Source organism: Chaetodon auriga, chromosome 2 (genome assembly GCF_051107435.1).
Source record: "Chaetodon auriga isolate fChaAug3 chromosome 2, fChaAug3.hap1, whole genome shotgun sequence".
Classification (NCBI taxonomy): domain Eukaryota; kingdom Metazoa; phylum Chordata; class Actinopteri; order Chaetodontiformes; family Chaetodontidae; genus Chaetodon; species Chaetodon auriga.
Window position 1 is genome coordinate 10,473,358 of NC_135075.1, and position 18,572 is coordinate 10,491,929.

Consider the following 18,572-nt stretch of genomic DNA (forward strand, 5'->3'; position numbering starts at 1 on the left):
TTCAGGTGATGTGAATAGAGCACAGAGCCTCCACCCGACACACACCAACCCAGAATTCAAGTAATTAGTTTCACATTCAACCCGAAGCATTGTAATGGTTTGTATCACTGATCTAACCGAGCCAGTTCGTGAACATTACTCTGTTTGTCCCTCTGTTCACACTAATCACTCAACATTGTGAGATCATTTGGGTTTTAACCCACAAGCTGTCAGTCACTGCCCTGTCAGACATAGTATGCATGCTAATGTGCGGCCACAGATAATAGTTTTTGTACTGTTTTGGGTGTTCATTCCAAAAGTATTTTTGGAAGAGGCTGTAGAGTCCCGTGGCAAAAAAGTAACAATTAACATTATCCCACATCTGAGCGCCTGTAAGCCTTGGAGCGGGTAAACCTGTGGATCATGTTTTACAGTTACACCGAGCTGGGAGGATGGAGGGTGAAGCCAGGCTGTGTCGGTGAATGACTGCACTGAGTGAAGGGAAGCACACAGACGTACAGCAGGAGAAACACAGAGGAACAGAGCGCAGTGTGACTTAACCATCTGCAATCAGCACCTCTGATTTAGAAATGACTGCAGCTCAGCACTGACACTGATTTCCTCACACAATGCCGTTACATTTAACACACATAAGGTCACTTATTGCGGCTCCAATTCGCTTATTTACGCTTTGAGACTCAAATGTTTCCACCATATTTATTTGGGGAAAAAAGGAAAGGTTTGTGTTTTTTTTTTTATCTTTAGACCTGATACAACTGATGAATTCAGCTGTAGAAGGTGCAAAATTAAATACATAATAATATCCAGCTAAGAACATGCCTCCTTCCTGACATGTTTTCCTTCCTCTTTTCTCTTTTCACATTTTGTTCTTTTTCAGAGACAATATCATTATTAATGGAGTGACTGTTGGAAGAGTCAACATGATGCAGTTTTCAGAGAGAATAAGGAGGAAGTGGCACATGGGAGGAAGTGAGGTCACAAGCAGCCAGGGCATCCCCCTGCCACAGAGGAAGTCAAGTTGCTCCTGTTACTGCAGTAAATATTGATTGTTGCTATGTTGCCGCAAATAAAACTTTAATAAACTTCATGTATTTGTGTTGTAGTCTAAATACAAGTAATTATACCAGGAGTTGCCTAAATGAAATAAAATGAACAGATAAAAATTGTTAAGGAAAATCTGATGTAGGAAATTATGAAGCAAAATCTGATCAGATCATAAATAAACACAACATGGAATCTTACCACGCTTTGAAAATCCACCTTAAAGCTGGAGTGCAGGACTTCTACCTTTAAATCACCATACATTCACCTACATTCAAGCCCTTGTCAAAATAGTTCACACAATGATGACTAAGCCTGTCATCACCAGGTAAATCTCTCTGTATTTCACACTGTACTGGAGCTTTTAAGTCTGTGGTGACACTCCCAGACTGATGCATCAGTCATGATGTCAACCAGCAAATGGTTGGTTTGCCAAGCAGCTTTAATTTCCTTTGATTAAAGCGACAGTGGTCCCCGCAGCATTAGCTTTCACCATCCTGTCTAAAACATGTCTGATGTCTCATCGGAAATAAACAAATCATGTCTCAGTGACCAAAAGAATGACATCATTACGGTACTCTACACTTTCCCTTACACTCATATGTATTGTGGCAAACCCAAAGCTCTCAGAGACCACGTCCAAACTAAATTTAGAACCCTCCACAGATCATAGATGTGCCAGTTGAAATCAAAGGAAGTTGGCCAAGAGGATTTGTTGACTCATTTGCCTTTTAGTCACATGAAAGCAGTCCACTAACAACGTGCAGACCAAAACCATGGAAACATGATACCCAAGGGAATGTGCTACATTGCTGACCTCAAGGTAATGTAACAACACTTTGTGCTCTTTGGCCGCTCATACACATTCAATACGTACAGATCAGAACAAATACATGCACTACTTCATAAAGTAGCACCCACGTGCATTTGCATTATCATCAGAGAGGAGATCTCTTTTGAAACCACACTTCAAAACTGTACACAAACACAACAGTCTCCCCTCCTCTGAACATCCAAACCTTTACCAAGTCCAGCAGCAGCAGCCTTGCCTTCACTGTGTGTGACAGATGCCAGTTAACAAAGACAGGTTAGGCAGCACATGCAGCGAACCACCCAGATACTTTTCTGACAGACAGGCAGACAAACAAACTGGCTGCTTATTTCAATGACAGTCCATTAAAGCAAACAATGCACTGTATAACTGACAGCAAGGAACTATGCAGGGTGTTTACGCGATGACTCCGGCTGTCTGTCTCAGATTACAGTCAAAATGATCAACAATACAAAAACATGTCAAACAGAAAAGCACAAAGGTCTCTTCCCCTGACACAGTGAGCAGGTTCTGGTTACGTACTTATTACCTCCCAATTTACTCGGCCCTGAGTTTGAGTTGAAGGTCTAAAGCTAAAGCAGATGTTTGTGACGTGATCAGACTGAACTCTCTGCTCACCTGAGACCCAAACGCTTTGCAAGCTTTCTGTCTCATGTGACTCCAAACTGCAGCGTTCCTACATTCCTCACCATGCCTCCTGTACAGCAGACTGCTCCCTGCTTACAGATAACACGCTGCCCCTCCACTGACACTGAAACAGTGCACATTCAGTTCGCATTGTGTCGTAAGTAGCACAGCTGATCTCAGGGAGAGTTAAAAAAAAATGGATCCGGTGTTAGTGGAAATGCATACTCTGTCCACTGAGCTAAAAACAGCTTAAGTCTGCTCTGCCTCCAGGTTAAAAAGTGGAAACATGACACCCATATTCTGATGTAAATGGGTGTCTGTGCCTGCTCTACTCTGTATCTACCATGCTGCACAGTAAAATATTATATAAAATATTAACTGGATTACAACAACATTTCATTACTATTTCACTACTACAGGTGTGAGTTGCAGGTTTTCAATACTAGTGCCAGTACAATACCTGAATTTACATAGATACCAAAATGCTTTTTTTTTTTTTTTGGTACAATAAATTGAGGGATATAAAACATTTTCCTACAAAATCCAAAATGGCAGCTAGAACTTGGTCTCAGTGAAATTAAATTGGCAATGTTTGGGTTTAAAGGAGGGTGTCAGATTTAGGGGGAGGCATTGGCAGAAATGGAATCTAATAATCAAAAGTATGTTATCATTAGTGAATCAGCTCCTCAAAATAAGAACTGTGTTTTCATTATGTAAGAATGAGCTTCTTACATATAAACGAGGAGCAGGGCCTCTTCCACGGAGGCTGCCATGTTGCTCTACCATGTTTTTATAGTATCCCAGAATGGACAAATCCAACACTGGCTCTAAAGAGGACCTTTGGTGCTTCTTGCAGCCACCATACTTTCTCATACACACTTTGGTAAGAGTGTGGTGAGATGAGGGGAACTAAGTTTGGTGGGAATCTGCAACATAACTAGATAGCACTAAATCCTACACACTGGTCCTTTAAATAAAGGTAAACAACCCAACCAATCTCTCTAAAAAAATTCAATGTCTCCTTTCAGTACTTGCTATTTTTCTATACTTGGTTCCATGTACACATTCAGTGATTCACCAAAACAGTAATGAGGTTTGATAACCAGCCCTACACATGAGGCTTGACTGTACAGTAGCTCAAAACATCATGCTAGCTGTGGCGTTAGTTGGTGAATTTTCCTAAAATAAACATCATGTTTTTGCTGAAGTGAAGAAGGGCTCAAACTTTGTTCATAAGTATATGAATAGATTTTGACTGAGCCTTTAATTTGGACAAAAAAAAATCCCTGAGTCATTTTATCAGCATTTCACAAAAACCAAAGAAACCACGGTGAGGAACAAAAGCTAGTGGAGCACAAGTTAGCTCCAAGTGGTTTGTGATTTTGGCTCAGTACACAGCATTTATGCATTGTCATGCAGCTACCAGTGGCTAACAAAATAACAGGGACACCTTACAGTCTAAAGAAGGCTATATGAAAGCCCTGCAGCAAATACTCATCTACCTTTACTTAGGTTACCATATTCATTCAGTCCTGCAGATTGTGATCAGTATCATATGTTCCACCACATTCTGAGGTGTTCCTGTTATTTTGTCCAGCCCTTGTACACAGACAAAATAAAAAAGTGCAGACAGTAGAAGTTTCATACAGCTGTACCTGGTAGAAATTTTGTCGGGGTAAAGGGAGGGGCCGATAGCTGCCGTGTATCTGTTTCATAGGGGACATATTGAGATTGTTACACAGCTGACACACATGTGGAAAAAAACAGTACACATAAGCACCAAGATCATTTTAAATGCACACACCTGTGGCATACAGTACACTATCAATCACTTCCATTACAGGTTTCAAGTCCATTGAGGAGCTCATACAGACCTACAATGACACAGTAATCCCAACACAGCAAACAGTTTTTGTGACCAACAGCAAGAGCGAATTCTGCTCTGCAACAGCATCCTCACAAGCCAGGAGGCCCCACAGGCAAGCGTGAAAATCTGTGAGGCAACATCCTACAAACCAAAACCACGTTTTCTACAGGACACTCAAGTTGGTGCTTGACCATATGTCCTACAGTATGGTACATGACGTCCACACATACACGTTATGGCACATGACACCCACACACACACTCACACAGGTAGAACCACAGAGCTTTGGAGTAACCAGCGAGGACAACACTGGACAGACGTAGCTGGGGACAGGACACTGATATCCACATCATGGTCATTCTGGGAGAGCTGGGCACACTGCCAGCTGAACCCAAGTGAGAGCGGCCAAAATAGACACAAGATTTTACATGGTGGGTGATGTCAGCATAGTGCCACTTGAAACCATTGCTCATTTCAAACTGGTACTGGATTGAAGCTTCATCTCTGACGGAAACTGTTGAAGTGCTCGAGGTTTGCCGCTTTAGTCCTTTTCCTGCTTCAGATAGGGCATGATGTCTGCACATGCGTTAAACGTTAGACTAGGACTGCATGACGCACATAACTCACAAAGTACTTGTCTGTGAATAGAGGAGAAACAATGAAGTACATCCAGACCAGACCCAAAAACTGCGATTAAAGCAGTCGCATGTGCCTGTAATGAAAACTGATGACTAATGCTGGGCCCCACCCAGCAAACCACAGACACGCACATATGAATATGGCTGGAAACGGCTCCTTTGCTAGCTGCTGCTACAGCTTCAAAATAGCCCTGGCAACTTGTCTAAGAGGCCACTTGTGATAATGTGGATCACCTCGGCTCAGTGGTGGAAGTGACGAAAGCTGCCGTCAGTGTTACAGGGCGAGAATGTGGAGCAGAAGTCGAAAGCTGTTGTTGTCTGACTGAAGTCTGCTGAAGAGCTGCATGTGGATGAATATTGTTCCTGTGGGGAATATCTCAAGAGCAAACAGACAGCTGGGTAAACTCAGGAGATAACCTGCCTGTGAAGACATTGCGCTGTTAATACACTTTACTGTCACATCATAAGAAGACAGGAGGGAGAAACCACGGCACTTAAACAGCACTGTACTGGTTTCATACATTCGTTCATCACATTGCTTCATTCTGCTGAGACTGAGTATGCTCCTTCTCCCTGTTTATTGCAAACAAACATGCACTTTGCCTCAAGAAGAGTCCAAGAAGAGGAGCACAATCACTGATCTTGTGTTTCTCTGTATTTGTGCTATTTTTGTTTATCATACTATTGCACGTGCTTTTTATCAGCAATGAGCAGCAAATCCTGGTTTACAGAAGTCTAGAGAGTGTTGGATGATTCTGTTTAGAGCCACGTTAAGAGCTACTGTCAAACCCTGAAGACATATTAATGGCACATCAGTGAAGTATCCCTCAGTGATCCCCATTTGTTGTTACCTTAGTGAAAAACTGCTCTGGGAGTCCATAAAATTAACAATAGCAGTAACAAAATAATCTTAAGTCCTTTGCCAACTTTCCCTCACTTCACACATCGAAAGGCAGCAAACTTGACCACCACAAGCTGCTGTCTCACACAAACACAACATGGTGGACTGCTGACAAACACTGCTCTGCCACAGAACAGCCGTCAAAGTGATTTGACAGGTATCAGTCAAACAGGAAGCCCTTCCACACACAGACACTGACAAAACAGCGAGCATGAAGGGGAAATACTATCCAGATACATACCATAGGTTTGACAGTGAGTGTATATCCTCTATATATGCTGCCGTGTACACTACCAAAATCCTCTCTTGAAGCCGATTCACCTTAGAATCCTGTTGTGGAAACACTTTTATGCACGCTGTGTGTCAAGCACAGACACATGCACGCACACACATGTAAACACGCATATAGACACACGCCCAGAGCTGCAAAACTTGGTGCTCCGCCTTCTTGGAAGTGGCACAGCAAGCCTGTGCTGCTCAGGCTCCACCTCCTCAGCCACAAGGCAGCAGAGCAGGCTCAGTCAGATTGGTCAGTCGGACACACAAAGACCCACCCACTGCTCGCCGCCTGCCAGGAAAAAATAAATAAGCCAGCTTGAGGGAAACTTTGGGCTGGGTCAGGGTGGGCTTTGTGAGGTGGGGATGTTGCAGTTTGATAACAGATATGATGGCCTACATCAAGATATTCGCTGGGCGAGTTATTGTGGAGCTGAAGGTTCAAACAGTGATGAGGCAGAAGTAGATTTGCTGCAGCAGTGTTGTTTGGCAGAGTCTGGGTGTGTCTGAGAGACTCACTGCTTAGGAATCTAGAGTGCAGAGACAGAGAGTGTGTGTGTGTGGTTGGAAAGAAAAGAGGAGAGGGAGGGGGGCCTCATCACATGTTGTCCAAACCACACCCGATGACAGCCAGAGCAGAGAAAAGAAGAAAACATTAAAAAAGTGTAAATTTAACAAAAAACACCGTTGGGGGGGGAAAGACCTTTGACAATGTTATCATCAACACACGTTCACACATGTTCTCTCTGGTCTTTACAGCTCCTCAAAAGTAGCTGCTGAACAAAGGAACAGACAGGAAACACAGCCTCTGGACTGCAGCCAGAAGTTGTGTAAGGATTTTAGAAAAAAAACATGGCAGTGATAACCTTTCCCCTCACAGCACACACACTTTATGGCATTGATTAGCTGATAGATCAGCATCTACGAAAGGTAATGGAGCGTTGAACTATTTCTCAGATGAACCACCTCCAGCCTGAAAACACGTCCAGCGTGTTCAAAGGGGAGGGCTCAGGGGAACAGCGCCCCCTTGTGTCGACAAATACTCAGTGCAGGATTGCACGAGCGTCGTGTGGAACTGCTGTGTGGGCTCTCTGATTCTGTCACCCTTTGTATCAGTCTGTTGTTTTATGATGAATGAACACAAGACTGCCATGCACTGTATGTGTGCACTTGTTTTGTCTCTGCACCACAATACTACAATCCATGAAGTCATGCAAAGCAAAGGAACAACGTGCTGTTCTTGAACAAATTTACAATTTAGCCACGACTAATTAAACTGTCCCTGGCTATGAATGTGATGCTTTTTAGAGCAAAGAAGTAAAACATTTCAGGGTTTTTGCTCTGTATTTGACATTTCATGTACCCAGACGGATGCACTTTCCCTGCTGTATAAGAAACGTTTTTTTTTTTCTTCTTATGTGCACATGAACAGACTTGAAGAAACATCAGCCACGGCAAGTGGATGATTATACGCCTCAGGAATATCACCTTGAACAGAGTTACAGAGTTCAGAAATGAGCATGGTAGACATATTTTCTTGCCCCCTCATTCCTCTGACGTTATTCTTTTTATCTAAAAATAACTTTAAAGAACAAGAAGGCCCAACATATATCTCCTCAACTTGTTGCACAACCCCTGTCTTGGCATCCTTCAAGCTGAAATATTTGTGTCTGTTTTGGAATCTTTCAAAATAAATCTTCGCTCACAGCTTTGTCCTTTTGTGTCTCTGACTCTGTGTGTGTGCGTGTGTGTGAGTGTGTGTGTGTGAGGGGAAGGGAGAGAGAGCTGCCATGTTTCTGTAAGAAAACATGCATGCCTACACTGGATCCAAACGCCTTACTTGGTAACCCCTGGTAACACTTATCTTTGTTGACAACTAATGAGCTGAAGCAGATCACGGACCCACCCATCCAGACAGATTGACCAATCAGAAGTGTGACGCTGGAAATTGGGGGGATGGTCAAGGCTGAACTTCTGATTCTGTTTCTAAAAGCTCACAGGAAATGTCTACGTGGGAGGTTGTAAGGTATCTAGTCTGTGGGAAAGCAGGACTGCCTGCATCCTTCAGCTGGCAGGAGATCACAGTTAAAACCATTTCACAGTGAAAACATACCGGATGGTGATCCATCTGAAGGTCAGCGTCACTGGTGATAAACCTACACAGGGAATCTTCTCCCAGCTCTCTACAGAACTTTTTAGCCTGATGTAGTTAATTCTTCTGGTTTTACTGTCTGTCTGAGTTCCAGCAGCAGGCGGCTGTTTACGTCAAACAAACTCTGAGAAACTAACCATACAAAGTGTGGGCAGCACCATGGCTCGCAGACAATGCTGGCAGTGAGAGGGTGAAGAAACAAACACGCATCTATTAGGGCTGCGATGACATGCTTATCGCCCAACTCAAAACTATCAACAAACTTGGGTACCCATTTGATGTATTGGTATTCTTAAGTGCGTGTGTGTGTGTGTGTGTGTGTGTGTGTGTGTGTGTGTGTGGCAGCTGGATGTGCACATAGGCAACGGTTCACCATATCAACACTATAATGCAACAGAACAATGCATCTGTCTGGACAAACAAATCAATTACTGCTGTTATTATTACATATACTATTATTTGATGCCAATTTGTCAACTTCCATCAGTTGAAATTTTACTTTGTAAGGCTGAAGTCAACATTGGTTAGCTCCAGCTGCACGGTGTCAGCCTCAGCGTGTAGTCTCTGCTGTGCTGTGGGCTTCATTGTCACATAGGTATGCTAACATGCCAACACTAACATGTGATATTTGATCATTAGGGTCATCTTACTTTTTGGATGACTGAGAACCAATCGGCAAGAACATTAGGGTTCATTATTGTGATAATCCACGCGTTGTTATGTTGTGGAGCCCTGTGATTTCTGTGATGCAGAAAATACAGACGGAATTGTGGAATTTGATAAAATAATGGAAATTAGCAAAATGCGATCCACTCTATCACCATTACAAGTATATTTTCACAGAGCCTGGGCCAAATAAACAGAAAACTATGTTTTATGTTTTGGTGACACCCACACACACACAAACACAGCCATGTTGAAGGGGTCTTCGGAGAGCGAGAGAGGCAGCACGCTAGCAAGAGCTCATCACCTCAGCAAAAGTGCAACCACATCAGCAGATGAAAGACGTGAGTTTGTTGAGGATTTCCTGGCTGTATGAGCAGAGTCAGATATTCTGTTGAGAAAAGATACAGTAGCCTCTGTCATACATTCGGCAGAGGTATGAGAGATTCAAGCTGCATGTGGAGGATGTCCTGCAGAGGATGTTGAATATTTTCTTTTTGAACTGTTGGCTTTGTATTCATCTGGTGACATATTGTGCTTTAAAACATAAAATACAGAATTTAGAAAAATTGAAAAGGGAAAACATGGAATTTTGGGGGAAAAATAAACAGAATCTGCAGAAGATCCAGATTCAGATAAACTGCCTTGACTCAAAACACAGTATACAGCATCTTTATTAATGTTTGCTGGGCATGCCACATCATTGTGTGGTCATGGATTTTGAGGTGCAGTCTGTATCTTTTAAAGCCTGAATCATTTCTGACTTGTGGAACGTTCAAGTGTGGATGAGATGCTCGGAAATCTGAGATATGGGAGTTGGCTGGCACACAGTACTGCCTAGATTCACAAAGCTACAATCAATATGGAACCTAGAGAAACACAAACATCTGTGATACAAAGGATGAGTGACAGCTGACAGCTTCATTCATTAGGAATCACTTTAACTGACTTGTAATTCTTTTTAACCACGCAGAACACATGATTGTAGAACAACGACCTCAGTGCCCGAATGAGAGTGAAAATGCTGGAAAAAAATCCTCAAGTTGAAACCAGTTTGGTACTTTGATGAAAATACAGATATTGACCCCTTCTGTGGTTTCCCCATGTGCATCTGTACCCCCCCACACCGACAGCAGCCCTTTCCTCAGCTGCATGCTCAAATGTCTAAATTTAGCACTGCACTTTCCCCCCGGCTTGTTAACCCACGCGAGAAACACACAGAAGAAAATCTGGACCTACAGTATCTGCTGTCAGCACATGTCACATTAGGCCTGCGTCTTATATCTGCAGACTAAATCAGTCTCACAGTGTTTACCTCAGATTACAGGGCAGGACAGAACAAAGCTTTGGAGCACAAGGGCTCAGTTAAATCAACATGTAGTTGGGACTTGAATATTAGCTTATCGTAATTCCAAGTTTGCCAACACGTCATCATCAACTTTAGCTTGGCACTTCCATGTGTTCATGCGAGGAAATACCAAGAATCCCGTGCCTTATATCACATTTCAGTTTCCAGTGAGCGTCAGGCTGCTGGGTTTTCATTACGCAGCCTTAATGGTCACAAACATCATGTGGCTACGAGCGCCAGCCTTTCCTGAAGCACATCAGCTGTAAACAGATAGCCGAACAAAAGGTTCAGAAAGACTGTGGTCATAAACTACAACCCCTCGCTGAAGCACATTCTCAGGTGAGCCCTGAGGCCTGGAAACTCTCCCTGAGCTGTTTTTATATAACTGACATAACAAAAGCCTGAGAGCAACGTTTGGATCAGCAGTCAACACATGCCAAGCTGACAGTGAAGCGAGAAATCTGACAAGTCCCGATGAGTGGTAGTAAATAACACACGGGCTGCTGACGGGATCAACACCAATATTTAGAAACACATTTAACAGGAAGTGGAAGGGCGATATTTTAGTTGCACAGGATATGTGTGTATTTATGCTCACATGTACACAGTGTGCTCTCCCTGTCTTTCTTTCTGGCACACACACACACACACACACACACACACACACAGCCTGAGGGTTTATTACAGTGAGCCACGTGCTGCAGCTTCTCATCGATACAGCTGATCGCCGCCTGCCTGCAGACTATTCGAAATATTTTGTTTTTCATTTTGTGCTTGCATACATTCAGACACTTTGCATATACAGCGAGCGGCTCCAGACAGCAGAGAGATTTACAATAACGGGCTTAAGCATCAGACATCTTGTGGCATGACGACAGTAAACCGCACATGGCTCATGCTAACCAAGCCAGCTGCTCTGTGGTTAATGATATGAAGGGATAATAGAGAAGGATTCAAGTTTTGATTTGTCACTTTGTGACAGTGGAAACGTGTGCATGCATGACATCAGACTTTGTTTAAGTCAAATGAGTCAGCAGAGACTGTACTGCACAGGCTCATACAACAAAAACAAGCTGTGTCAGAACCATCCTCAAGCGCTGTGTTTGAGTTCGATGTACTTTACTTGTGTATTTCCATTTGAAGCTCATTTAAACTTCTAGTTCATTATGTTTCAGAGACACATATTTTCAAATTATTTATCCACGTCAGTAACGAGTTAGAATCAGTTCCACCTAAACCAGCTGCGACAATAAAGTGCTGCTACAACAATATAAAGAAGATAACAGCAGGGGCCATTTTGCTAACATAATGAGTATTTTCCTGTTTCATTCTTTACATTTTGCTGACAATTTTTCCATTAACTTGCAATAATGGATTTCTGTTGACCAGATACTATCACCTGCAGCAACACTGCATTCATTTTGACTGGTGTTTGTGGCCACCTGGCAAACATAAGTCCAATATTCGCTCTTTCTTCACTCTGTTTTTGGTCTCTACCAACTCTTGATGGAAAGGTGAGTAATTTTGAATGCACAATTTTTACCTGTAATGGAGTCATTTTACACTATACTGCTTACATACAACACTGCTTAGTTCAGAGGTACTGAAGTGATCGTTCTCAGCAGGTTTTCAATGATGCTGTAACACGTGATGTACATTATAAATCAATTAAAAATCCACTGCAGTGTTGAAATAGATGTCAATTGCATAACAACATGCAAATACAAGGCCCAACGTCAAGAATGATGTGCACAACATCTACTCAGCTCTTAATGGATGTGTGTTTGACAGCGAGGATGTGTTTGAGGTGTGTGTCCAAGTGTTAAACTATTGTCTTCTTGTCATATTTTGACCTTGTTCTGATACATTTTCCCAGTGGCCATTTCCTGTCAGTCTCCGGGGGAGGCAGACTGCTGCAGCCTAGTGCTGGGAGGATTTGGGCCAGAACACAACAAAAACTCTCCCACCAAAAATGTGAACGCTATCTGTGAGCAGTCCTCCTCCAGGGACACATTTGCAACTTAACCTTTAACATATAAAGTGACTCAGAGCAAATATCCCTGATAACAAAGTACTGACATCCAGACAGCCGGTGCTGACCTGTCACATATCAGCACGCACTCGCTTTCTCTGCCACACATGTGAAAATGTAACACTGAGGCTACAGGATATGACCTACAGTGCAATTTTAAGTCGTGCAAAGAAAAAAAAAAACAGGACCCTTAAACTCGTTCCAGCTACACACCCTTTCAGATTACGTGATCCTGCTGCTTCTGCAGAGATCGCTATTTGGGCGAGACCTGAAAACCCGTGAAAATACAAAAACTTAATGTTCTTCTTCATGAAAATGAAATCAGGATATTGTCAGCACAAAACACCACCACACCTCAACTGGAACAACCATTACTAACCAAGATCTATGCACTTTTCCCTTCGCTGCTTGCAGCAACAGGTAGCAAACAAGGCAGGCCTTGTCCCAGCCGGGGTTTAATATCTGACTACGACAGAGCACAAACTCTGGCTCTGAACTCGCAGACTGACCAGCAGCCTCACATTCCAGCAGAGAGAGAGAGAGCGAGAGAGAGAGGGAGGGAGGGAGGGAGGGAGAGAGAGAGGGAGGGTCTGACTTGGATTGCAGCCAAGTCAGTTTTCCTCCTTATGTACGTTTCCCAAATAAGTCCTTTGTTAATCATACAGCACAAACCAGACGGACAGAATGAACAGAACAATATTTTTTAAAAGATGTGCACTCATACTTGCAGGCTGACTTACAGGAACAAAACAAAACACACGTGGACACTTTTACATTAGCTGCTCAGCACAAACCATGACCCAAACACACATACGAAGACTTCCACACGTTTGCACACACCTGCTCCTCCACGGCCACATCCCGCAGGGCCGGGTCGTCCCGTGGGCCTCGGATCCAGCTCAGAATCTGGCCCATGTTGGCTGAAAGTGCCTCCGAGTGCGTGTGTGTGCGTGTGTGTGTGTACGTCTGTCAGCCTCTGCCTTGTCTGTCGGCTTGCAGCATGTTTCCGACACACGGGGAAGGGGAAAGGGAGAGAGGAGGGACTGAAGGGTGGGGGGCGTGGTCAGGGAGCAAAGGGGGCAGAGAGGGAAGGCTCAGATGTGGAAATCACAAGAGGCCCGGCTGTAACTCTCTGGGCTATAAAGGGAAGCGAGCTGACCATGGACTGACACCCACCTGATGAGGGGCCACATCTGAGCTGCTTTGCAGGGAAAACCAATACTGCTGGAACACACACACACACATACACACACAAGGGCATACATGCATAAAGATATGCCTGCATGGGAAGATGTGTCAAACTATTTTTTTGAAGTGCGCTGCATCTAAAACACCCTCAGTTTTATCTGAGACATTATCCAAGCTGCTTATCAACGAGCATACACCCAGATTTGCGATGACATCGTGCACAGACCTTCAGCACACACGGACACGGACACACACGCACACGGTTATGTACGCACAGCAATAAAAGATAGCTTGTGCAACCAGCCTGGCTGCCTAATTGCTTGTGAGAATAAAGGGAGAGGCCAGTTTTACATTACATCTGTGTCAACCATCTGCCAAGGGAAACAAGATTGAGCTGAAGACTAATAGCAGGGGATGATATGGATTAAACCCTGAGTATGTGAACATCAGGTCACCTGGTCAGAATGTTAACTATCCATGAATAGCCACTGGCTGAGCCAATGCAAGACTGTTATCTGAGGGAGTTCATCTGGATCCTGTGCATCAAAGCATGTACATAGGAAGCAAGAATGCAGGGAGGGTTCCTACACATGACTAATAGATTTGCTCAAGCTTAAGGCGTGGGTGTTGGCTTTCCGAACCTGCAGTGCTTATTGTTTGTAGTACTTTACTGAGAGCTTCATTTGAACAAGACGTTCAGCAAACTGCACAAGTGGAAACACAGCATTACTTTCTTTATGAGCTTCTATTTTGAAAACACAAACGCAGACTGTGTGGACAGAAGTATATTCAGGTGTATCCAGAGCCGTGACTCTGCTCACATTGTTTTCACGTCATGTGCAGAAGCGGTGACGCGAGGGTAAAGTGCAATTCCAGTCATAGCTCCGAGGCTTTACCTCACCTTTGATTTGGGTGTATTCGGCATCCCTTTGGGCAGCTGTTGGGTGGGGTGTGCAGACAATACTGTCTTTGAATGAGTCACTGTGGAGGAATCAGTGTGTGCTCTGACTGAGTGAGCACTCACCAGCACACCTCAGCAGAACATGAAAATAATGCAGTCTGCTATGAGTTTAAGCCCTCTGCAATGAAACTCCTGTTCGTACATGGGTTGAACAGCCACTAAAAACTAACTGGCCAGGTGCAGCTGTGAGCCGTCCCCTTAAGCATGCCACGTGGACGGGTTTAAGGATGCAAAATATGGTTCACAGTGCACATACACTGTATAGGAAGTGCAACATGATACTGAAACTGAATGGCAAGACACCACATCTCTGCAGGGTTTCTGTACAGAATTAAGACCTAATCAGGAATATGAATATCAGCAGACACAGATGCTTAAAGACTGTATCTGATTCAAGATTATTAGAATGACATGACATTCATTCCATGATCAAAAACTGTCAAAAATATACATATTTGGATACCTCAATATCAAAAATCACAGATTTGCCTTTAGGGACTTTGCAGTCTGTACAGCATGTAAGATCCTCTATCTTTACACCCTCCATATACTGCTTTCCAGAGGTTATCAAACTATGAGGCACGCCCTCCCAAGAGGATGACAGGAGTTTGTGGGGGTGTCAGACTTTAAAAACCTCTGCTGTATTTCATCTGATCAGCCAGCATGTTCACACAGCAATGGAATGAAGTCAGGCAGGTTTGCCGTTCTATCCTTTTTCTGTTCCTGACGACTTAAAAAAGAAAAGGGCAAGCAAAGCGTGTGCGGCACAGGTCCAAACACCTCCCTACAGTGCATGTATTGTACATGCTGCAATGGGCTGATTCAGATACTTGTAAATGTGCGCACACATGCACACACAGGCTCATGCACAGGCCTCCACAGCATGGCACACTACCTGTCAGACAGACACACCTTTGTCGATGGACTTACTAAATGACAAAGCCTGTAAAACCAGCTGGTGCACCATGGGAAAAAAATAAAAAACAGATGGCTTGTACTGGAACCTCCCACAGACCTACCTGAACTTATATCACGTATTCGGCATGCGGTGGTGTAACAAATTAGTTCATCTTTCTTTTTTTTTTGCCCAGACATGATTTCATCTTATCAGATTAGTACTAAGTGATTACATTTAGTGACAGGAAGAGTGTAAAACCAACATTTAAAATGGGACCATCAGATGAGAGAATAAAGCAGAATGGAAACCAGTGAATGGCTCGCCACTGCCACATAAGTATGTAACTGGACTCCTCTGCCACCGTAGCGCTCTTCTTTATATTTAGACCCATGTCACACTACATTCACCAGCGTGTCCACCACAGCAGTTCAGACATCCAGCGCTCATCACCACCTCACCTCACACACCGGGCCACCTACGCATGTGAGGTTAATCTAGATCACAGGTGTGACCTTAATTAACCAGATCAACCAGATGTTTTGATAATTAGCAGGATTGCTGAGATCGTGGGTTTACTGCACCTCTTCATCAACAGAGCGAACACACCAACAGCTTCCTCAGGCAGAAGGTTTACAGACGAGCAGCTCTTTCTGGCGAATCAGCACTTTACGAGACTGCATAACATCGAGAGGGAACACGTTCAGCAGAGGGAGACAAACACACCTTCACGTTTTTCACCTTGTTCTTTATTCTTCACCTGGGTCCCCATCAGCTTCCACTAAGTGGTCGCTAGTCTTCTTCACATATATACTGAACTCCTGCACTGACCTTTGACTTCAGAACAATATGCCCTCATCTACAGCAATGAGGGTACAGTGTGTAGTAGCTACTCAGACATTCCTGCAAGCTCCCTTTAGATCCTGAATCCAACTAAATTTCTTTTTTCGGTCAAAATTATGCCAATGTCAAAATGAGTGAGCCCAAGGATGAGAAACCTGAACTGAATCTGAAACTCAACAGGCCAAAACAGTCCCCTTTAAAAGTCAATCTTCCAAGAAAACAAAAAGAAATTCAAGAGTTTCCTTCTTCAGGTTTCAGTGTGCATGAGACAGCAGGAGGAGGTGAAGTCAGTACCTTGCCAAAGTAGGACCTCGCCGTGGGATAGTGGGCTGACGATGCACTACTGTGACGGACCTCACATTGGGGAGCAGCTGCTTCTTCATGCTGCACATACAAACATACACACACACATACACACACACAGCAACCAGCTTGTTATTGTGAGTGTGAAGGCGATGAATTCAACGGAACGTCAGTACAGGATGCAGTGAGCTCAACCTATTGTGTTTCTGGTTTCTGACGAGAATAGCTTTTTGTCATCTTGTTGCTCTTCTTGCTTTTGAACATTATTTGTAAGAGTCTAACGGAACAATTAATCAATTAATCGTCAACTATTTAATTAGTCACCAACTATTTAAATCAATGAATCAGTTTGAGTATTTTTTGAGAAAGTGTAAATTCTACAGCCTCTTCAAAGTAACAGTTTCTGGTTTCCTTAACTCCTCTTTGAGAGTAAACTGAGTATCTTTCAGTTGTGGACAAAATAAGACATTTGACATTTAATAAACCAAACAATTAATTGATTCATTCCGAACAAAACTTGGCCAAATTAATCAACAATTAAAATAGTTAGAATTAGTTCGAGTCGCAGAGTCTAATGCTACCAAATTCAACTAACAAAAAGCAACCGTGCTCTGGTCTTGTTTGCATTTTATTACAGTATATTAGTTCTGTGTATAAGCAATAATAAGTGCACATCAGCTCCTCACCTGGAGGAATAACTGGGACTATTCAATGCTGTAACAAGTGTGCGTGTGGATGCTCAGCTCAAACAGTCACACACCCTCGTCTATAAACACTGTGCGTGTGTGTGTGTGACAGAATATGGGCAAAGCACTTCGAATAATTTATTTCAGTTCAAAGGTTATCTTTGCAGCCTATGCCAAGTTTTAAAGAGCTGTCGGCTGAGCTCGTCTACCTGCAGGCGAGTTGTGCTGGTTTTGTGCAGTAAAAGCGCACACTCTCCCGTGCCAAGCTTTGCCTGAGTTACTGACGCGTTTCGCCAGAGGGACAAACAGAAGAGAGAGAGAAGGGGGGGAGAAAAGAAGCAGATGTACTCACAAGACATGTCCAGTAGTGTGCATACGCCATGGTGCCTGGGATAGAGCCTCAACCCTGCACTGCCACTCTCTCTTGTTCCTCACCGTGGGATATTTCCTCTCATGCGTCTCTGAATAATGTGCCACTCCCCCCCACACACACACTCACATTTAAGATAATGATCACACCAAGCTGTCTGTGCTCCTAGTCCTCTAATGACTCAGTCAGATTACAATAAACTCATTCGGGGTCTCCTGCTTTTCCGCATACCCACAGAGTGATCAAGCACTGACCTGCATGCCCAAATGCGCCACCCCCACACGCCAACATCATCATCACACACACACACACACACACACACACACACACACACACACACACACACACACACACATTTGCAGAGAAGGAGCTTCATAGACTACTGTGATTGTTTCCAGATAAACTGGGACTGGGATACCAGAACCAAATAATTGGATCCGACGCCTCTCTGGTTGCAAAAGCGGACATGAAACCTCTGAAAACACGACCATCAATTGGTTTCCGGGCACTGGATAAATCGATTGACCGATAGTGAATCGACGCAGTACAGCAGATTCGAACTTATTCCTTAAAAACAGCCACATCCAGTGCAGCCATCCTGCACAAACACACACCCCATGCACTGCCACACATGCACAGAAAGTGTTCCTCCTTGTGGAACAGTGAGTTACAATTTACTGCAATCTTCAGTGATTATGTAAATAACTGTATGTTAAGATCAGGCGTCCCTGTAAAATGGACATTATCTGCATCTCTAAAGACGTCCTGAGGTTGCACCGTGTGCCTGCCGTGCAGTAAAAGAGAGACACTTACTTCCTTCGCCTCCTTTGTGGGTTTTTGGTGACCATGGCTTTTCTTCTTATGTGGCATCTTTGCAACAGGAGTGGATGAACTTTGAAAGTTTCCTTCTGCACTCTCAGTCCTCTGTTGGGAATCTGAGTCTATCCAG

At 43.6% G+C, this 18,572-nt stretch overlaps 1 protein-coding gene across 24 annotated transcripts in view; it reads right to left on the reverse strand.

Moving 5' to 3' along the window:
• The window catches only part of cast (calpastatin), a 35,858-nt gene extending 17,286 nt beyond the window's left edge, over nt 1-18,572 (reverse strand). For 15 of the 24 annotated variants that reach the window (XM_076753592.1, XM_076753491.1, XM_076753634.1 and 12 more), the window contains exons 1-2: nt 13,218-13,362; nt 4,156-4,206 (exon numbers count right to left, since the gene is read on the reverse strand). In XM_076753592.1, the coding sequence (XP_076609707.1) occupies nt 4,156-4,206; nt 13,218-13,292 (126 nt within the window). In that variant the 5' untranslated portion in view covers nt 13,293-13,362. Of the gene's footprint in view, nt 1-4,155; nt 4,207-6,147; nt 6,340-13,217; nt 13,363-16,558; nt 16,649-17,605; nt 17,745-18,436 lie in introns of those variants that run through there. The other 9 variants (XM_076753525.1, XM_076753643.1, XM_076753499.1 and 6 more) reach the window with 8 other exon arrangements.